Source organism: Electrona antarctica (assembly GCF_951216825.1).
Source record: "Electrona antarctica genome assembly, chromosome: 1".
Lineage (NCBI taxonomy): Eukaryota > Metazoa > Chordata > Actinopteri > Myctophiformes > Myctophidae > Electrona > Electrona antarctica.
In genome coordinates, this window is record NC_136806.1 from 24,270,275 (window position 1) to 24,293,146 (window position 22,872).

Here is a 22,872-nt window from a genome sequence, read left to right on the forward strand (position 1 = left end):
CTCCGGTGGTCACCAGACTATACCTGGTTGTCACATAGTCTATTCCTATGAGTCACTATAAATAGAAGAACTATAACTAAAAAATACATTGCATGGATGCACCTGGGACGTATCCTCAGTGATGTATCCTGAGGTCAACGGGGTTTCGGGTCTTCCAACATCATACCCCTCACTCAGGCGACCCAGCCGGGGTCAAGTCCTGACTGATAATAATAATAATAATAATAATATAAGTATAGTTCCACCGCTTCAGACGGGTCTAATTTTAGATTAGTAATACTGACAAGCACTACTAACAATCCTTTGCAAACAATAAACTAAAAGAAGAGGTAGATGAGAAAATTTCAACAGTTTGATTTATTTTGCAGAATGCACACATGGAAACAAGACAGACCCAAAGTAACATACTCCATCTCCATCAAATCAATGTGTAGGACAATGCAACTGTTTACCTCTAGCATCATCACTGATTTTGTTAGCAATTATTCTTTATTACACATATTCAGACTTTATTTTTGTCCTGCCAAACACCACAATGACATGTGTACAAGGAGAGAGGAAGGGAGTGAAAAACAAAACATAAGACTATAAACAAACAGAAATTAAACAAGAGTGAGAAATGTAAAATATCAAAATCAAAGGAAATAAAAATAGGTAATTTTGGTAATGTAGTAACATATCGGTGCATTGATGTTTCAAAACAAATTAATGACAACATATTGACAGCAGTTATAGTTGATCGTTTCTAGAAACAATGATTGTCTTTGCAATTATGGTCTTTACAACATTGCCACTCTTGGGAAAATGTTATAAAGGGCCAGCTTTATGTTGAGTAAATATGCTTATGCACTGATTATATAATATCAAAGCTTCAAAACAAAATGAATTAAATCATTTCATTAATAGAAAACAATTAGATGTATTTGTTTATTCATTTTGTCTTTGTCTGACTCTGGGTGTATAAACATAATTTTCTTAGAAATAACTATTGTAACTATATCTCTTTTTGTGCAATAAACCCATACAACTACACCACACCTACTCTTAACTACATTCATTTAAAAGAATGCAATAAAACAATTGGAAAACCCATGTAAGGCACTGTTGGTGAGAATTTGGTGAGATGGTATATGCTAAATAAATTTTGACTATGTACAAAAGAAACATCATTTAATATTACAATACAAATTCATCTTATTTACAAATGGGATTTTAAACAATTTCATGTACCCCTGTGTTGAATACAATATTGAAATCCTACTCTGCTTTAACTCAAATGAGATGCGTGTGAACTCCTCAGAATTTTAACAGGTGAATTGTTGGGGATTTACCATACAGGGAAAAGTATTGGGCATACATGAGAGAGTTTAATTTGCCATATATAATTCATCATTTTTTGGGTGACACAGATAGTTCAAGTTTTGGAAACCGGAAACCTCCTCTCGAACCACTGTCACTACTGGAGGATGAAGACATTCTTGATTTTTTGGATGGGAGAGAAGCACTTCCCTCTACTCTTGCTTCACTATCTTCTCCTAGTGTCACTTCATATGACCCCTTTGACTTTGAACCAAATCCTCCAAAGGTGCCAAACTTCAACTTGCCTTTCTTTCCTTTAGCCTTGGCTCCCCCTAGATCTAAAGCAATATCGCCACCCTCTGCTTCTAAGTGACCTGATGGTGAGTCGATGGCAAGTCCTCCCTCATCACTCAGAGAGGAAGACCGGTGCCTTGATTTTTTGAATAGATCAAGTGTGGCAGACTTTCCTTTTGCTGACACACTCAAGTCAGCATCACCCTCTCCTTCTAACTTCCCACCACCTAATCCACCGGAACTTAGACTTACATCTTTGGACACCTTCCCACCCTTTGCACTGCCACTAAGTTCTACATCTGGACCTGCAAGGCTCAAATCAACTGCACTTCCACCCTTTGTTTTTGATTTGCCAAAGAATTTTGGCATCTTGACCTTTACTTTTCCTCCACTGTGCTTCAGTTCTGGACTAGGAACCTCAATATTCGGTGAACTGATCTGACCCTTTAGAGTTGCAGACCCCATGCTTACATTTCCACCAACTGCTGCTCCTGACTCAACTTCTCCTTCAACCTCCCGGCCTTGCATATGAGGCAGAGCAATGCCAAACTTTGGTACCTTTATTTTGGGGAAAGTGACTGTGCCTTCTGGGTACTGAAGTCCACCAGAAACACCAGCTGACAGGTCTGTCTTTCCCTGCCCATTTAGATTTAAATCAATGTCAGGCGATGTTACATTTACATTGGGCATTTTGATTTTAGGTGCCTTTAGTTTCACATCTGGCCCCTCCATACTGACATTTGGAAGGCTAATACCTGAACCCTCAACACCAGCACTCAGGCTAGAAGATGAGACATTTATGTCGGGTGTGCTCAATCCAGCAGACAAAGAGGCATCCCCTTTAACCTTTGGTGATTTGATATCAAGTTCCACATTAGGAAAATGAAAATTGCCAAACAAAGACTTCTTCCCCTTTGTTCCTTTAACATGGATATCTGGTGAATCAACATCCAGTTCTACTGCAGGTGTATCAATGTGACCCTCAGGTTTCTTTACTTTGCCTTTCATTTTGGGAAGCTTAAATTTACCTTTCTTTCCCTTTACATGTATGTCAATATCAGGGGCATCAAGACTTGCATCAACATCTGGAAGGCTAACTTCTGCTTTAGGACTTTTGCCTCCCATAGTAAACGTGGGTGTTTTAACGTTCACTTCAGGCCCTTCAATTTCTGGGGACTTGATTCCAAATTTAGGCCCTTTGAATTTGGGAAAGGTAACACCTGTTTTTTCAATGTCAATAGAACCACCTTCAAGATCAGGACCTACAACATTAATCTTTGGTCCTTTGACGTTAAATTCAGGTGCATTTATATCAATGTTTGCTTTTGGGAGGTTGACGTCAACATCAGGACCTTGTACATTTGGTCCTTTGAAGCCAAATGAAGGCATCTTCATTTTTGGCATTTTAAATCCTCCCTCAGGGCCTTCAATGTCAATTTCGGGACCTTCAATGTCCACTTTAGGTACTTTTATGTCCCCCTCAATTTTTGGGACAGAAACATCTAAATCTCCCTTGAGCTTTGGACCTTTCAGATTGAAATCAATGTCGGGCATAGAGATGTTGGGTCCTGATATGGATGGCATCTTGAATTTAGGTCCCTTGATTTTGCCACCAGGGCCTTCAATGTCTATCTCTGGTCCTTTGAGGTCTACTTCAGGTGCATTAATGTCAAGGTCTGCTTTGGGGAGGTTTACATCTAAATCAGGGCCCTCCAATTTGGGACCTTTAAATCCAAACGATGGCATCTTTATTTTTGGCATTTTTAATCTTCCCTCAGGACCTTCAATGTCAAAATCAGGGCCCTCAATGTTCACTTTGGGTGCTTTTATGTCTCCCTCAATCTTTGGAACAGAGACATCCAAATCCCCTTTGACTTTTGGACCTTTCAGATTGAAATCAACGTCTGGCATTGATATGTTGGGTCCAGATATGGATGGGATCTTGAATTTGGGCCCTTTGATTTTACCATCAGGTCCTTCAACATCAATTTCTGGTCCTTTGAGGTCTACTTCAGGTGCATTAATGTCAATGTCTGCTTTGGGAAGGTTTACATCGATATCGGGGCCCTCCAATTTGGGACCTTTAAAGCCAAATGATGGCATCTTGAATTTTGGCATTTTGAATCCTCCCTCAGGACCTTCAATGTCAACTTCAGGACCTTCAATGTCCACTTTAGGTGCTTTAAAGTCTCCTTCCATCTTTGGAACTGAAACGTCCAAATCCCCTTTGAGCTTTGGACCTTTCAGATTGAAATCAACATGTGGCATTGAGATGTTGGGTCCAGATATGGATGGCATCTTGAATTTAGGTCCTTTGATTTTACCATCTGGTCCTTCAATGTCTATCTCTGGTCCTTTAAGGTCTATGTTAGGGGCCCTAATGTCAAGGTCTGCTTTGGGGAGGTTTACATTGATATCAGGGCCTTCCAATTTGGGACCTTTAAAGCCAAACGATGGCATCTTCATTTTTGGCATTTTGAATCCTCCCTCAGAACCTTCAATGTCAACTTCAGGACCTTCAATGTCCACTCTAGGTGCTTTTATGTCTCCCTCAATCTTTGGAACTGAGACGTCCAAATCCCCTTTGAGGTTTGGACCTTTCAGATTCATATCAAAATCAGGCATGGAAATCTTGGGGCCGGATATGGATGGCATCTTGAATTTAAGTCCTTTGATTTTACCATCTGGGCCTTCAACATCAATTGCTGGTCCTTTGATGTCTACTTCAGGTGCGTTAATGTCAATGTCTGCTTTGGGAAGGCTCAAGTCAACATCAGGGCCCTCCATTTTTGGACCTCTGAAGCCAAAGGATGGCATCTTTATTTTTGGCATTTTAAAACCTCCCTCAGGACCTTCAATGTCAACTTCAGGACCTTCAATGTCTCCCTCAATCTTTGGAACTGAAAAATCCAAATCTCCTTTGAGCTTTGGACCTTTCAGATTGAAATCGACATCTGGCATAGAGATGTTGGGTCCCGATATGGATGGCATCTTGAACTTAGGTCCTTTGATTTTTCCATCAGGGCCATCAATGTTGATTTCTGGTCCTTTGATGTCTACATTAGGTGCATTGATGTCAATATTACCTTTGGGGAGGTTTAAGTCAACATCAGGGCCCTCTAGTTTTGGACCTTTGAAACCAAATGATGGCATCTTGAATTTGTGTCCTTTGATTTTACCATCAGGGCCCTTGACATCAAGTTCTGGTCCTTTGATGTCTATTTCAGGTGACTTAATATCAATGTCTGCTTTAGGGAGGTTTACATCAACATCAGGGACATCCATTTTTGGACCTTTGAAGCCAAATGATGGCATCTTGAATTTTGGCATTTTGAATCCTCCCTCAGGACCTTCAATGTCGACGTCTGGGCCTTCAATGTCCACTTTAGGGGCTTTTAAGTCTCCCTCAATCTTTGGAACTGAAACATCTAAATCCCCTTTGAGCTTTGGACCTTTCAGGTTAAAATCAATATCTGGCATAGAGATGTTGGGTCCCGATATGGATGGCATCTTGAATTTATGTCCTTTGATTTTACCATCAGGACCTTCAATATCAATTTCTGGTCCTTTCAAGTCTATGTTAGGAGCATTAATGTCAAGGCCTGCTTCGGGGAGGTTTACATCGATATCAGGCCCCTCCAATTTGGGGCCTTTGAAGCCAAATGATGGCATCTTCATTTTTGGCATTTTGAATCCTCCTTCTGGACCTCCAATGTCAACTTCAGGACCTTCAATGTCCAGTTTAGGTGCTTTTAAGTCTCCCTCAATCTTCGGAACCGAGACGTCCAAATCCCCTTTGAGCTTTGGACCTTTCAAGTTGAAATCAACATCTGGCATAGAGATCTTGGGTCCTGATATAGATGGCATCTTGAATTTAGGTCCTTTGATTTTAGCATCAGGGCCTTCAACATCAAATTCTGGTCCCTTGATGTCAATATCTGCTTTGGGGAGGTTTACATCAACATCAGGTCCTTCTAACTTTGGACCTTTGAAGCCAAATGACGGCATCTTCATTTTTGGCATTTTGAATCCTCCCTCAGGGCCTTCAATGTCCACTGTAGGTGCTTTTATATCTCCTTCAATCTTTGGAACTGAGACGTCTAAATCCCCTTTGAAGTTCGGACCTTTCAGATTCATATCAAAATCAGGCATGGATATCTTAGGGCCGGATATGGATGGCATCTTGAATTTAGGTCCTTTGATTTTACCATCAGGGCCTTCAACATCAATTCCTGGTCCTTGGATGTCTATTTCAGGTGCGTTAATGTCAATGTCTGCTTTGGGCAGCCTTAAGTCAATATCAGGGCCCTCAATTTTTGGACCTTTGAAGCCAAACGATGGCATCTTCATTTTAGGCATTTTGAATCCTCCCTCTGCACCTCCAATGTAAATTTCAGGACCTTCAATGTCCAGTTTAGGTGCTTTTAAGTCTCCCTCAATCTTCGGAACAGAGACGTCCAAATCCCCTTTGAGCTTTGGACCTTTCAGGTTGAAATCAACATCTGGCATTGAGATCTTGGGTCCTGATATAGATGGCATCTTGAATTTAGGTCCTTTGATTTTAGCATCAGGGCCTTCAACATCAAATTCTGGTCCCTTGATGTCAATATCTGCTTTGGGGAGGTTTACATCAACATCAGGTCCTTCTAACTTTGGACCTTTGAAGCCAAATGATGGCATCTTCATTTTTGGCATTTTGAATCCTCCCTCAGGGCCTTCAATGTCCACTGTAGGTGCTTTTATATCTCCTTCAATCTTTGGAACTGAAACATCTAAATCCCCTTTGAAGTTCGGACCTTTCAGATTCATATCAAAATCAGGCATGGATATCTTAGGGCCAGATATGGATGGCATCTTGAATTTAGGTCCTTTGATTTTACCATCAGGGCCTTCAACATCAATTCCTGGTCCTTTGATGTCTATTTCAGGTGCGTTAATGTCAATGTCTGCTTTGGGCAGGCTTAAGTCAATATCAGGGCCCTCCATTTTTGGGCCTTTGAAGCCAAACGATGGCATCTTCATTTTAGGCATTTTGAATCCTCCCTCTGCACCTCCAATGTCAACTTCAGGACCTTCAATGTCCAGTTTAGGTGCTTTTAAGTCTCCCTCAATCTTCGGAACCGAGACGTCCAAATCCCCTTTGAGCTTTGGACCTTTCAGGTTGAAATCAACATCTGGCATTGAGATCTTGGGTCCTGATATAGATGGCATCTTGAATTTAGGTCCTTTGATTTTAGCATCAGGGCCTTCAACATCAAATTCTGGTCCCTTGATGTCAATATCAGGTCCTTCTAACTTTGGACCTTTGAAGCCAAATGATGGCATCTTCATCTTTGGCATTTTGAATCCTCCCTCAGGGCCTTCAAAATCAATTCCTGGTCCTTTGATGTCTATTTCAGGCGCGTTAATGTCAATGTCTGTTTTGGGCAGGCTTAAGTCAATATCAGGGCCCTCCATTTTTGGACCTTTGAAACCAAACGATGGCATCTTCATTTTAGGCATTTTGAATCCTCCCTCTGCACCTCCAATGTCAACTTCAGGACCTTCAATATCCACTTTAGGTGCTTTTATGTCTCCCTCAATCTTTGGAACTGAAACATCAAAATCCCCTTTGAGCTTTGGACCTTTCAGATTGAAATCAACGTTGGGCATTGAGATGTTGGGTCCCGATATTGATGGCATCTTGAATTTGGGTCCTTTGATTTTTCCATCAGGGCCTTCAATGTCGATTTCTGGTCCTTTGATATCAATGTCTGCTTTGGGGAGGTTTACGTCAACATCAGGGCCTTCCAGCTTTGGACCTTTGAAGCCAAATGACGGCATCTTGAATTTTGGCATTTTAAATCCTCCCTCGGGTCCTTCAATGTCAACTTCTGGACCTTCAATGTCCACCTTAGGTGCTTTTATGTCTCCCTCAAGCTTTGGACTTTTCAAGTTGAAATCAAGATCTGGCATTGAGATGTTGGGTCCTGATATGGATGGCATCTTGAATTTAGGACCTTTAATTTTACCATCAGGGCCTTCAACATCAATTCCTGGTCCTTTGATGTCTATTTTAGGTGCGTTAATGTCAATGTCTGCTTTGGGCAGGCTTAAGTCAATATCAGGGCCCTCAATTTTTGGACCTTTGAAGCCAAACGATGGCATCTTCATTTTAGGCATTTTGAATCCTCCCTCTGCACCTCCAATGTCAACTTCAGGACCTTCAATATCCAGTTTAGGTGCTTTTAAGTCTCCCTCAATCTTCGGAACCGAGACATCCAAATCCCCTTTGAGCTTTGGACCTTTCAGGTTGAAATCAACATCTGGCATTGAGATCTTGGGTCCTGATATAGATGGCATCTTGAATTTAGGTCCTTTGATTTTAGCATCAGGGCCTTCAACATCAAATTCTGGTCCCTTGATGTCAATGTCTGCTTTGGGGAGGTTTAAATCAACATCAGTTCCTTCTAACTTTGGACCTTTGAAGCCAAATGATGGCATCTTCATCTTTGGCATTTTGAATCCTCCCTCAGGGCCTTCAAAATCAATTCCTGGTCCTTTGATGTCTATTTCAGGCGCGTTAATGTCAATGTCTGTTTTGGGCAGGCTTAAGTCAATATCAGGGCCCTCCATTTTTGGACCTTTGAAGCCAAACGATGGCATCTTCATTTTAGGCATTTTGAATCCTCCCTCTGCACCTCCAATGTCAACTTCAGGACCTTCAATATCCACTTTAGGTGCTTTTATGTCTCCCTCAATCTTTGGAACTGAAACATCAAAATCCCCTTTGAGCTTTGGACCTTTCAGATTGAAATCAACGTTGGGCATTGAGATGTTGGGTCCCGATATTGATGGCATCTTGAATTTGGGTCCTTTGATTTTTCCATCAGGGCCTTCAATGTCGATTTCTGGTCCTTTGATATCAATGTCTGCTTTGGGGAGGTTTACGTCAAAATCAGGGCCTTCCAGCTTTGGACCTTTGAAGCCAAATGACGGCATCTTGAATTTTGGCATTTTAAATCCTCCCTCAGGTCCTTCAATGTCAACTTCTGGACCTTCAATGTCCATCTTAGGTGCTTTTATGTCTCCCTCAAGCTTTGGACCTTTCAAGTTGAAATCAAGATCTGGCATAGAGATGTTGGGTCCTGATATGGATGGCATCTTGAATTTAGGACCTTTAATTTTACCATCAGGGCCTTCAACATCAATTCCTGGTCCTTTGATGTCTATTTTAGGTGCGTTAATGTCAATGTCTGCTTTGGGCAGGCTTAAGTCAATATCAGGGCCCTCAATTTTTGGACCTTTGAAGCCAAACGATGGCATCTTCATTTTAGGCATTTTGAATCCTCCCTCTGCACCTCCAATGTCAACTTCAGGACCTTCAATGTCCAGTTTAGGTGCTTTTAAGTCTCCCTCAATCTTCGGAACCGAGACATCCAAATCCCCTTTGAGCTTTGGACCTTTCAGGTTGAAATCAACATCTGGCATTGAGATCTTGGGTCCTGATATAGATGGCATCTTGAATTTAGGTCCTTTGATTTTAGCACCAGGGCCTTCAACATCAAATTCTGGTCCCTTGATGTCAATATCTGCTTTGGGGAGGTTTAAATCAACATCAGTTCCTTCTAACTTTGGACCTTTGAAGCCAAATGATGGCATCTTCATCTTTGGCATTTTGAATCCTCCCTCAGGGCCTTCAAAATCAATTCCTGGTCCTTTGATGTCTATTTCAGGCGCGTTAATGTCAATGTCTGTTTTGGGCAGGCTTAAGTCAATATCAGGGCCCTCCATTTTTGGACCTTTGAAGCCAAACGATGGCATCTTCATTTTAGGCATTTTGAATCCTCCCTCTGCACCTCCAATGTCAACTTCAGGACCTTCAATATCCACTTTAGGTGCTTTTATGTCTCCCTCAATCTTTGGAACTGAAACATCAAAATCCCCTTTGAGCTTTGGACCTTTCAGATTGAAATCAACGTTGGGCATTGAGATGTTGGGTCCCGATATTGATGGCATCTTGAATTTGGGTCCTTTGATTTTTCCATCAGGGCCTTCAATGTCGATTTCTGGTCCTTTGATATCAATGTCTGCTTTGGGGAGGTTTACGTCAAAATCAGGGCCTTCCAGCTTTGAACCTTTGAAGCCAAATGACGGCATCTTGAATTTTGGCATTTTAAATCCTCCCTCAGGTCCTTCAATGTCAACTTCTGGACCTTCAATGTCCACCTTAGGTGCTTTTATGTCTCCCTCAAGCTTTGGACTTTTCAAGTTGAAATCAAGATCTGGCATTGAGATGTTGGGTCCTGATATGGATGGCATCTTGAATTTAGGACCTTTAATTTTACCATCAGGGCCTTCAACATCAATTCCTGGTCCTTTGATGTCTATTTTAGGTGCGTTAATGTCAATATCTGCTTTGGGCAGGCTTAAGTCAATATCAGGGCCCTCAATTTTTGGACCTTTGAAGCCAAACGATGGCATCTTCATTTTAGGCATTTTGAATCCTCCCTCTGCACCTCCAATGTCAACTTCAGGACCTTCAATGTCCAGTTTAGGTGCTTTTAAGTCTCCCTCAATCTTCGGAACCGAGACATCCAAATCCCCTTTGAGCTTTGGACCTTTCAGGTTGAAATCAACATCCGGCATTGAGATCTTGGGTCCTGATATAGATGGCATCTTGAATTTAGGTCCTTTGATTTTAGCATCAGGGCCTTCAACATCAAATTCTGGTCCCTTGATGTCAATATCTGCTTTGGGGAGGTTAATATCAACATCAGGGCCTTCTATCTTTGGACCTTTGAAGCCAAATGACGGCATCTTGATTTTTGGCATTTTGAATCCTCCCTCAGGTCCTTCAATGTCAACGTCTGGGCCTTCAATGTCCACCTTAGGTGCTTTTATGTCTCCCTCAAGCTTTGGACCTTTCAAGTTGAAATCAAGATCTGGCATTGAGATGTTGGGTCCTGATATGGATGGCATCTTGAACTTAGGACCTTTAATTTTACCATCAGGGCCTTCAACATCAATTCCTGGTCCTTTGATGTCTATTTTAGGTGCGTTAATGTCAATATCTGCTTTGGGCAGGCTTAAGTCAATATCAGGGCCCTCAATTTTTGGACCTTTGAAGCCAAACGATGGCATCTTCATTTTAGGCATTTTGAATCCTCCCTCTGCACCTCCAATGTCAACTTCAGGACCTTCAATGTCCAGTTTAGGTGCTTTTAAGTCTCCCTCAATCTTCGGAACCGAGACATCCAAATCCCCTTTGAGCTTTGGACCTTTCAGGTTGAAATCAACATCCGGCATTGAGATCTTCGGTCCTGACATGGTTGGCATCTTGAATTTTGGGCCTTTGATTTTACCATCAGGTCCTTCAACATCAATTTCTGGACCTTTGATATCTAATTCAGGTGCTGTGATATCAATGTCTGCTTTGGGAAGGTTAATATCAACTTCTGGCATCTCCACCTTGGAGCCTTTGAACCCAAATTTGGGCATTTTGAATTTTGGCATTCGGAAACCTGTGTCTGATCTCTTCATATCAAGATCCAAAGAACCTCCTTCAATCTTGGGTGACTTTATGTCAATCTCAGGAGTGGAAACATCAACATCAAGGTCTCCTTTTGCTTTCGGCCCTTTAAGACTAATATCCAGTTCAGGCGTTTTTACCTTTGGACCTTTGAATCCAAATTTAGGCATTTTGAATTTTGACTTCTTTGATCCAAGTTCAGGGCTATCAATGGTTACATCTGGCCCCTCAATTTCAACCTTTGGGAAATTAATGTCCCCCTCCAAATCTCCTTTCAGCTTTGGGCTTTTAGGACTGAACTCTACATTTGGCAACGATATTTTAGGCCCGGATATTGTGGGCATCTTGAACTTTGATCCTTTAAGATGTGCCTCTGGAGATTGAATATCAATATTTGCGCCTTCAATGTCCACTTTTGGTGTCTTTATGTTTCCTTTCAACTTTGGCACTGAAATATCAACATCTCCCTTGAGATTGGGACTCTTAACATTGAAGTCAAAATCTGGCATTGAGATCTTGGGTCCAGATATGGATGGCATCTTAAATTTAGGTCCTTTGATTTTACCATCAGGGCCTTCAATGTCGATTTCTGGTCCCTTGATGTCAATATCTGCTTTGGGGAGGTTTACATCCATGTCAGGGCCTTCTATCTTTGGTCCTTTGAAGCCAAATGATGGCATCTTGATTTTAGGCATTTTGAATCCTCCCTCAGGTCCTTCAATGTCAACTTCTGGACCTTCAATATCCACCTTAGGTAATTTTATGTCTCCCTCAAGCTTTGGACCTTTCAAGTTGAAATCAAGATCTGGCATAGAGATGTTGGGTCCTGATATGGATGGCATCTTGAATTTAGGTCCTTTGATTTTACCATCAGGGCCTTCAACATCAATTCCTGGTCCTTTGATGTCTATTTTAGGTGCGTTAATGTCAATGTCTGCTTTGGGCAGGCTTAAGTCAATATCAGGGCCCTCAATTTTTGGACCTTTGAAGCCAAACGATGGCATCTTCATTTTAGGCATTTTGAATCCTCCCTCTGCACCTCCAATGTCAACTTCAGGACCTTCAATGTCCAGTTTAGGTGCTTTTACGTCTCCCTCAATCTTCGGAACCGAGACATCCAAATCCCCTTTGAGCTTTGGCCCTTTCAGGCTGAAATCAACATCTGGCATTGAGATCTTGGGTCCAGATATGGATGGCATCTTAAATTTAGGTCCTTTGATTTTACCATCAGGTCCTGCAACATCAAATTCCGGTCCCTTGATATCAATGTCTGCTTTGGGGAGGTTTACATCCATGTCAGGGCCTTCTATCTTTGGTCCTTTGAAGCCAAATGATGGCATCTTGATTTTAGGCATTTTGAATCCTCCCTCAGGTCCTTCAATGTCAACTTCTGGACCTTCAATATCCACCTTAGGTGCTTTTATGTCTCCCTCAAGCTTTGGACCTTTCAAGTTGAAATCAAGATCTGGCATAGAGATGTTGGGTCCTGATATGGATGGCATCTTGAATTTAGGTCCTTTGATTTTACCATCAGGGCCTTCAACATCAATTCCTGGTCCTTTGATGTCTATTTTAGGTGCGTTAATGTCAATGTCTGCTTTGGGCAGGCTTAAGTCAATATCAGGGCCCTCAATTTTTGGACCTTTGAAGCCAAATGATGGCATCTTCATTTTAGGCATTTTGAATCCTCCCTCTGCACCTCCAATGTCAACTTCAGGACCTTCAATGTCCAGTTTAGGTGCTTTTAAGTCTCCCTCAATCTTCGGAACCGAGACATCCAAATCCCCTTTGAGCTTTGGCCCTTTCAGGCTGAAATCAACATCTGGCATTGAGATCTTGGGTCCAGATATGGATGGCATCTTAAATTTAGGTCCTTTGATTTTACCATCAGGTCCTGCAACATCAAATTCCGGTCCCTTGATATCAATGTCTGCTTTGGGGAGGTTTACATCCATGTCAGGGCCTTCTATCTTTGGTCCTTTGAAGCCAAATGATGGCATCTTGATTTTAGGCATTTTGAATCCTCCCTCAGGTCCTTCAATGTCAACTTCTGGACCTTCAATATCCACCTTAGGTGCTTTTATGTCTCCCTCAAGCTTTGGACCTTTCAAGTTGAAATCAAGATTTGGCATAGAGATGTTGGGTCCTGATATGGATGGCATCTTGAATTTAGGTCCTTTGATTTTACCATCAGGGCCTTCAACATCAATTCCTGGTCCTTTGATGTCTATTTTAGGTGCGTTAATGTCAATGTCTGCTTTGGGCAGGCTTAAGTCAATATCAGGGCCCTCAATTTTTGGACCTTTGAAGCCAAACGATGGCATCTTCATTTTAGGCATTTTGAATCCTCCCTCTGCACCTCCAATGTCAACTTCAGGACCTTCAATGTCCAGTTTAGGTGCTTTTAAGTCTCCCTCAATCTTCGGAACCGAGACATCCAAATCCCCTTTGAGCTTTGGCCCTTTCAGGCTGAAATCAACATCTGGCATTGAGATCTTGGGTCCTGATATAGATGGCATCTTGAATTTATGTCCTTTGATTTTAGCATCAGGGCCTTCAACATCAAATTCCGGTCCCTTGATGTCAATATCTGCTTTGGGGAGGTTTACATCAACATCAGGTCCTTCTAACTTTGGACCTTTGAAGCCAAATGATGGCATCTTCATTTTTGGCATTTTGAATCCTCCCTCAGGGCCTTCAATGTCCACTGTAGGTGCTTTTATATCTCCTTCAATCTTTGGAACTGAAACGTCTAAATCCCCTTTGAAGTTCGGACCTTTCAGATTCATATCAAAATCAGGCATGGATATCTTAGGGCCAGATATGGATGGCATCTTGAATTTAGGTCCTTTGATTTTACCATCAGGGCCTTCAACAACAATTCCTGGTCCTTTGATGTCTATTTCAGGTGCGTTAATGTCAATGTCTGCTTTGGGCAGGTTTAAGTCAATATCAGGGCCCTCCATTTTTGGACCTTTGAAGCCAAACGATGGCATCTTCATTTTAGGCATTTTGAATCCTCCCTCTGCACCTCCAATGTCAACTTCAGGACCTTCAATGTTCAGTTTAGGTGCTTTTAAGTCTCCCTCAATCTTCGGAACCGAGACGTCCAAATCCCCTTTGAGCTTCGGACCTTTCAAGTTGAAATCAACATCTGGCATTGAGAACTTGGGTCCTGATATAGATGGCATCTTGAATTTAGGTCCTTTGATTTTACCATCAGGTCCCTCAATATCAATTTCTGGACCTTTGATGTCAACATTTGGTGCCTTGATGTCAATGTCTGCTTCAGGGAGGTTTACATCGATGTCAGGGCCTTCTATCTTTGGACCTTTGAAGCCAAATGACGGAATCTTCATTTTTGGCATTTTGAATCCTCCATCAATGTCAACTTCTGGACCTTCAATGTCCACTTTAGGTGCTTTTATGTCTCCCTCAAGCTTTGGACCTTTCAGGTTGAAATCGATATTTGGCATTGAGATCTTGGGTCCCGATATAGATGGCATCTTGAATTTAGGTCCTTTGATTTTTCCATCAGGTCCTTCAACATCAAATTCTGGTGCATTGATATCAATGTCTGCTTTGGGGAGGTTTACATCGATGTCAGGGCCTTCTATCTTTGGACCTTTGAAGCCAAATGACGGCATCTTAATTTTTGGCATTTTGAATCCTCCTTCAATGTCAACTTCTGGACCTTCAATGTCCACCTTAGGTGCTTTTAAGTCTCCCTCAATACTTGGTACTGTCACATCCACATCCCCTTTGAGCTTCGGACCTTTCAAGTTGAAATCAACATCTGGCATTGAGAACTTGGGTCCTGATATAGATGGCATCTTGAATTTAGGTCCTTTGATTTTACCATCAGGTCCCTCAATATCAATTTCTGGACCTTTGATGTCAACATTTGGTGCCTTGATGTCAATGTCTGCTTCAGGGAGGTTTACATCGATGTCAGGGCCTTCTATCTTTGAACCTTTGAAGCCAAATGACGGAATCTTCATTTTTGGCATTTTGAATCCTCCATCAATGTCAACTTCTGGACCTTCAATGTCCACTTTAGGTGCTTTTATGTCTCCCTCAAGCTTTGGACCTTTCAGGTTGAAATCGATATTTGGCATTGAGATCTTAGGTCCCGATATAGATGGCATCTTGAATTTAGGTCCTTTGATTTTTCCATCAGGTCCTTCAACATCAAATTCTGGTGCATTGATATCAATGTCTGCTTTGGGGAGGTTTACATCGATGTCAGGGCCTTCTATCTTTGGACCTTTGAAGCCAAATGACGGCATCTTCATTTTTGGCATTTTGAATCCTCCCTCAGGTCCCTCAATGTCAACTTCTGGACCTTCAATGTCCACCTTAGGTGCTTTTAAGTCTCCCTTAAAACTTGGTACTGCCACATCGACATCCCCTTTGAGCTTCGGACCTTTCAGGTTGAAATTAACATCTGGCATTGAGATCTTGGGTCCTGATATAGATGGCATCTTGAATTTAGGTCCTTTGATTTTTCCATCAGGTCCTTCAACATCAATTTCTGGTCCTTTGAGGTCAACGTTGGGTGCCTTGATGTCAATGTCTGCTTTGGGGAGGTTTAAGTCAACATCAGGGCCTTCTATCTTTGGACCTTTGAAGCCAAATGATGGCATCTTGATTTTAGGCATTTTGAATCCTCCCTCAGGTCCTTCAATGTCAACTTCTGGACCTTCAATGTCCACCTTAGGTGCTTTTATGTCTCCCTCAAGCTTTGGACCTTTCAGGTTGAAATCGATATTTGGCATTGAGATCTTGGGTCCCGATATAGATGGCATCTTGAATTTAGGTCCTTTGATTTTTCCATCAGGTCCTTCAACATCAAATTCTGGTGCATTGATATCAATGTCTGCTTTGGGGAGGTTTACATCGATGTCAGGGCCTTCTATCTTTGGACCTTTGAAGCCAAATGACGGCATCTTCATTTTTGGCATTTTGAATCCTCCCTCAAGTCCCTCAATGTCAACTTCTGGACCTTCAATGTCCACCTTAGGTGCTTTTAAGTCTCCCTTAAAACTTGGTACTGCCACATCGACATCCCCTTTGAGCTTCGGACCTTTCAGGTTGAAATCAACATCTGGCATTGAGATCTTGGGTCCTGATATAGATGGCATCTTGAATTTAGGTCCTTTGATTTTTCCATCAGGTCCTTCAACATCAATTTCTGGTCCCTTAATGTCAACTTTTGGGGCCTTGATGTCAATGTCTGCTTTGGGGAGGTTTATGTCAACATCAGGACCTTCTATGTTTGGACCTTTGAAGCCAAATGATGGCATCTTGATTTTAGGCATTTTGAATCCTCCCTCAGGTCCTTCAATGTCAACTTCTGGACCTTCAATGTCCACCTTAGGTGCTTTTATGTCTCCCTCAAATTTTGGACCTTTCAGGTTGAAATCGATATTTGGCATTGAGACCTTTGGTCCAGATATGGATGGCATCTTAAATTTAGGTCCTTTGATTTTACCATCAGGTCCTTCTACGTCAAATTCTGGCGCCTTGATATCAATGTCAGCTTTGGGAAGGTTTACATCGATGTCAGGGCCTTCTATCTTTGAACCTTTGAAGCCAAATGACGGCATCTTCATTTTTGGCATTTTGAATCCTCCTTCAATGTCAAGTTCTGGACCTTCAATGTCCACCTTAGGTGCTTTTAAGTCCCCCTCAATACTTGGCACTGACACATCCACATCACCTTTGAGCTTTGGACCTTTCAAGCTGAAATCAACATCTGGCATTGAGATCTTGGGCCCTGATATAGATGGCATCTTGAATTTAGGTCCTTTGATTTTACCATCAGGTCCTTCAACATCAATTTCTGGTCCTTTGATGTCAAATTCTGGTGCCTTGATATCAATGTCTGCTTTGGGGAGGTTTACATCAATGTCAGGGCCTTCTATCTTTGGACCTTTGAAACCAAATGACGGCATCTTCATTTTTGGCATTTTGAATCCTCCCTCGGGTCCTTCAATGTCAACTTCTGGACCTTCAATGTCGACCTTAGGTGCTTTTATGTCTCCCTCAAACTTTGGACCTTTCAGGTTGAAATCGATATTTGGCATTGAGATCTTTGGTCCCGATATAGATGGCATCTTGAATTTAGGTCCTTTGATTTTTCCATCAGGTCCTTCAACATCAATTTCTGGTCCCTTAATGTCAACTTTTGGGGCCTTGATGTCAATGTCTGCTTTGGGGAGGTTTAAGTCAACATCAGGGCCTTCTATGTTTGGACCTTTGAAGCCAAATGATGGCATCTTGATTTTTGGCATTTTGAATCCTCCCTCAGGTCCTTCAATGTCAACTTCTGGACCTTCAATGTCGACCTTAGGTGCTTTTATGTCTCCCTCAAACTTTGGACCTTTCAGGTTGAAATCGATATTTGGCATTGAGATCTTGGGTCCCGATATAGATGGCATCTTGAATTTAGGTCCTTTGATTTTTCCATCAGGTCCTTCAACATCAATTTCTGGTCCCTTAATGTCAACTTTTGGGGCCTTGATGTCAATGTCTGCTTTGGGGAGGTTTAAGTCAACATCAGGGCCTTCTATGTTTGGACCTTTGAAGCCAAATGATGGCATCTTGATTTTTGGCATTTTGAATCCTCCCTCAGGTCCTTCAATGTCAACTTCTGGACCTTCAATGTCGACCTTAGGTGATTTTATGTCTCCCTCAAACTTTGGACCTTTCAGGTTGAAATCGATATTTGGCATTGAGATCTTGGGTCCTGATATAGATGGCATCTTGAATTTAGGTCCTTTGATTTTTCCATCAGGTCCTTCAACATCAATTTCTGGTCCCTTAATGTCAACTTTTGGGGCCTTGATGTCAATGTCTGCTCTGGGGAGGTTTAAGTCAACATCAGGGCCTTCTATATTTGGACCTTTGAAGCCAAATGATGGCATCTTGATTTTAGGCATTTTGAATCCTCCCTCAGGTCCTTCAATGTCAACTTCTGGACCTTCAATGTCCACCTTAGGTGCTTTCATGTCTCCCTCAAGCTTTGGACCTTTCAGGTTGAAATCGATATCTGGCATTGAGATCTTGGGTCCAGATATGGATGGCATTTTAAATTTAGGTGCTTTGAATTTACCATCAGGTCCTGCTACGTCAAATTCTGGTCCCTTGATATCAACTTTGGGCGCCTTGATATCAATGTCTGCTTTGGGGAGGTTTACATCGATGTCAGGGCCTTCTATCTTTGGACCTTTGAAGCCAAATGACGGCATCTTCATTTTTGGCATTTTGAATCCTCCCTCAGGTCCTTCAATGTCAACTTCTGGACCTTCAATGTCCACCTTAGGTGCTTTTAAGTCTCCCTCAATACTTGGTACTGACACATCCACATCCCCCTTGAGCTTCGGACCTTTCAGGTTGAAATCAACATCTGGCATTGAGATCTTGGGTCCTGTTAAAGATGGCATCTTGAATTTAGGTCCTTTGATTTTGCCATCAGGTCCTTCAACATCAATTTCTGGTCCCTTAATGTCAACCTTTGGGGCCTTGATGTCAATGTCTGCTTTGGGGAGGTTTACATCAACATCCGGGCCTTCTATGTTCAGGCCTTTGAAGCCAAATGATGGCATCTTGATTTTAGGCATTTTGAATCCTCCCTCAGGTCCTTCAATGTCAACTTCGGGACCTTCAATGTCCACCTTAGGTGCTTTTATGTCTCCCTCAAACTTTGGACCTTTCAGGTTTAAATCAAAGCCTGGCATTGACATCTTGGGTCCTGACATTGATGGCATCTTGAATTTAGGTCCTTTGATTTTACCATCAGGTCCTTCAACATCAATTTCTGGTCCTTTGATTTCAACGTTGGGTGCCTTGATGTCAATGTCTGCTTTAGGGAGGTTTACATCGATGTCAGGGCCTTCCATCTTTGGACCTTTGAAGCCAAATGACGGCATCTTCATTTTTGGCATTTTGAATCCTCCCTCAGGTCCTTCAATGTCAACGTCTGGACCTTCAATGTCCACCTTAGGTGCTTTCATGTCTCCCTCAAGCTTTGGACCTTTCAGGTTGAAATCGATATCTGGCATTGAGATCTTGGGTCCTGATAATGATGGCATCTTGAATTTAGGTCCTTTGATTTTACCATCAGGTCCTTCAACATCAATTGCTGGTCCCTCAATGTCAACTTTTGGGGCCTTGATGTCAATGTCTGCTTTGGGGAGGTTTACATCAACATCAGGGCCTTCTATGTTTGGACCTTTGAAGCCAAATGACGGCATCTTGATTTTAGGCATTTTGAATCCTCCCTCAGGTCCTTCAATGTCAACTTCTGGACCTCCAATGTCCACCTTATGTGCCTTTATGTCTCCCTCAAGGTTTGGACCTTTCAGGTTGAAATCGATATCTGGCATTGAGACCTTGGGTCCAGATATGGATGGCATCTTAAATTTAGGTCCTTTGATTTTACCATCTGGTCCTTCTACGTCAAATGCTGGTCCCTTGATATCAACTTTGGGCGCCTTGATATCTATGTCTGCTTTGGGGAGGTTTATGTCAACATCAGGGCCTTCTATGTTTGGACCTTTGAAGCCAAATGAGGGCATCTTTATTTTTGGCATTTTGAATCCTCCCTCTGGACCTTCAATGTCCACTTTTGGTGCTTTTATGTCTCCCGTAATGTTTGGAACTGACACATCCACATCCCCCTTGAGCTTTGGACCTTTCAGGTTTAAACCAATGTCTGGCATTGACATCTTTGGTCCTGACATGGATGGCATCTTGAACGTAGGTCCTTTGATTTTACCATCAGGTCCTTCAACATCAATTTCTGGTCCTTTGATGTCAACGTTGGGTGCGTTGATGTCAATGTCTGCTTTAGGGAGGTTTACATCAACGTCAGGGCCTCCTATCTTTGGACCTTTGAAGCCAAATGATGGCATCTTGATTTTGGGCATTTTGAATCCTCCATCAGGACCTTCAATGTCAACTTCTGGACCTTCAATGTCCACCTTAGGTGCCTTTATGTCTCCCTCAAGCTTTGGAACTGAAACATCCACACCCCCTTTGAGCTTTGGACCTTTCAGGTTGAAGTCAATGTCTGTCATAGAGATGTTGGGTCCTGATATGGATGGCATCTTGAATTTAGGTCCTTTGATTTTACCATCAGGGCCTCCAATGTCAATTTCTGGTCCTTTGAGGTCTACATCAGGTGTCTTAATGTCAATGTCTCCCTTGGGGAAGTTTACGTCAACATTAGGGCCCTCTAAGTTTGGACCTTTGAAGCCAAATGAGGGCATCTTAATTTTGGGCATTTTGAATCCTCCCTCAATGTCAACTTCTGGACCTTCAATGTCCACTTTGGGTGCTTTCAAGTCTCCCTCAAGACTTGGTACCGACACATCCACACCACCCCCTTTGACCTTTGGACCTTTCAGATTCAAATCCATGTCTGGCATTGAGATCTTAGGTCCTGATATTGATGGCATCTTGAATTTAAGTCCTTTGATCTTACCATCTGGACCTTCAACGTCCATTTCTGGTACCTTGATGTCAACTTTGGGTGCCTTGACATCAATATCTGCCTTGGGGAGTTTTACATCAACATCAGGGCCCTCTATGTTTGGTCCTTTGAAGCCAAATGATGGCATCTTCATTTTTGGCATGTTGAATCCTCCCTCAGGACCTTCTATGTCAACTTTTGGACCTTCAACGTCAACTTTGGGTGCTTTTAAGTCTCCCTCGATACTTGGAACAGACACATTGACATCACCTTTGAGTTTTGGACCTTTCAGGTTGAAATCAATGTCTGGCATTGAGATGTTGGGTCCTGACATGGATGGCATCTTGAATTTTGGTCCTTTGATTTTACCATCACGACCTTTAATGTCAATTTCCGTTGCTTTGATGTCAACTTCAGGTGCATTTATAGCAATGTCAGCTTCTGGAACCTTAATATCCATCTCACCTTTGGGGACGTTGACTTTAATTCCATGTCCCTTCATTTTTGGCCCTTTTACGCCAAACGATGGCATCTTAATTATGCCCTCTTTACCTTCAAAGTCAGGGCCTCTAATGTCAATGTCTGGGTGTTTGATGTCAGCTTTTGGAACCGTAATATCCATCTCCCCTTTGGGGATGTTGACTTCAATTCCATGTCCCTTAATCTTTGGCCCTTTCATGCCAAACGATGGCATCTTAATTATGCCCTCTTTGCCTTCAAAGTCAGGGCCTCTAATGTCAATGTCTGGGTGTTTGATGTCAACTTCAGGTGCCTTTATAGCAATGTCAGATTTTGGAACCTTAATATCCATCTCCCCTTTGGGGACGTTGACTTCAATTCCATGTCCCTTCATTTTTGGCACTTTTATGCCAAACGATGGCATCTTAATTATGCCCTCTTTGCCTTCAAAGTCAGGGCCTCTAATGTCGATGTCTGGGTGTTTGATGTCAGCTTTTGGAACCGTAATATCCCCTTTGGGGACGTTGACTTCAATTCCATGTCCCTTCATTTTCGGCCCTTTTATGCCAAACGATGGCATCTTAATTATGCCCTCTTTGCCTTCAAAGTCAGGGCCTCTAATGTCAATGTCTGGGTGTTTGATGTCAACATCGGATGCCTTGATGTTAAATCCTGACACATTAACATCTCCCTTCATCTTTGGTCCTTGCGCATTAATGTCTATATCTGGCATTGAGATGTGAGGTCCTTTCATGTCAACTTTAGATGTCTTAATGTCAATGTCAGCTTTATTAAGACTAACCTTTACACCGTTCCCTTTCACATTTGGTAGTTCTGATATTTTCTGTGAGGAAAGATTTGAGGTATCAATGGCTACTGTTGGGGCTTTAAATGCAATATCTGTGTAACCACTTCCAAGTTTGACACCAGGAATATTAATATTACCTGACCCCTTTGTCTGCTGGTGACTGATGCTTATTACAGATCTTTCCATCTTTCCCCTCTCACCCAAAGGCATTTCAATATTTCCCCCTTCTACCTTCCCCACTGATGTAGATGATACATATGTGTTTTTTCCCGGCAAAGACACACTAATCGCCCCACCTTTGGCATCACTTGTGGGCATTTCCACACCTCCCAACCCTCCTATTGTAACATGTTTGCTACCTGTTGTCAAGCTATCTTTTATTGTCACATTTGTGCCTGACACCTGAATGCTTCCATCTCCATGTTCTCCGCTTCCCCTTGAGACCCCAAAACCTCCCAGGCCTCTAAGCCCTGACATTCCAATGTTTGGCCCCTTAAATCTGAGCCCTGTCCCACCTTCACTCTCTATCTCCCTGCTATATGTGGTGGTCTTTACCCCTCCAGTACTCCAGTGTGTCTCCTTAGAGCTATGTTGTGGCCCAGAGACATTACCCAAGTCAAACACCCCCTCTTCCTCTCCCCCTTTACCTGACGGGCTTTCATGTGAGATTCTGATACGGGGGGAGCCATCCCCTGATTCGTGCTGTAGCCCTTTGAACTCTGGGCTTGATAGTTCAAGCTGCTCATTTATGCCACCTGGCATATCCACAGTGTAGGTAGTGATGCGGCGCGTGATGGTGGTAACGGTGCTGCCATCAGTGCTCGTGCTGCTATGTCGCTCAGTGCGCACGTCGACTCCCTCTGCGAGGTCTTCAGACTTAAGTCGCGGTTTAATCTTTTTTGTGTAAATTCTCATGTAGTCCTCATCGTCACCACCCTGTTGATGGAAAATTAACAACATTTGGGGGGGGTTAATATCTGGAGCAATTCATGTTTTGTAAAGCTGTAGTAACTTATGCATGTA

General features: G+C 42.4%; 1 protein-coding gene across 2 annotated transcripts in view; it reads right to left on the minus strand.

Annotated features, from left to right (window-relative positions):
- Nucleotides 1-339: 339 nt before the first annotated feature.
- ahnak (AHNAK nucleoprotein) overlaps nucleotides 340-22,872 on the minus strand; it is a 40,820-nt gene continuing 18,287 nt past the window's right edge. For both annotated transcript variants that reach the window (XM_079498556.1, XM_079498555.1), the window contains exon 6: nucleotides 340-22,785. In XM_079498556.1, coding sequence (XP_079354682.1) covers nucleotides 1,390-22,785 — 21,396 coding nt within the window. In that variant the 3' untranslated portion in view covers nucleotides 340-1,389. The remainder of the gene's footprint in view (nucleotides 22,786-22,872) is intronic.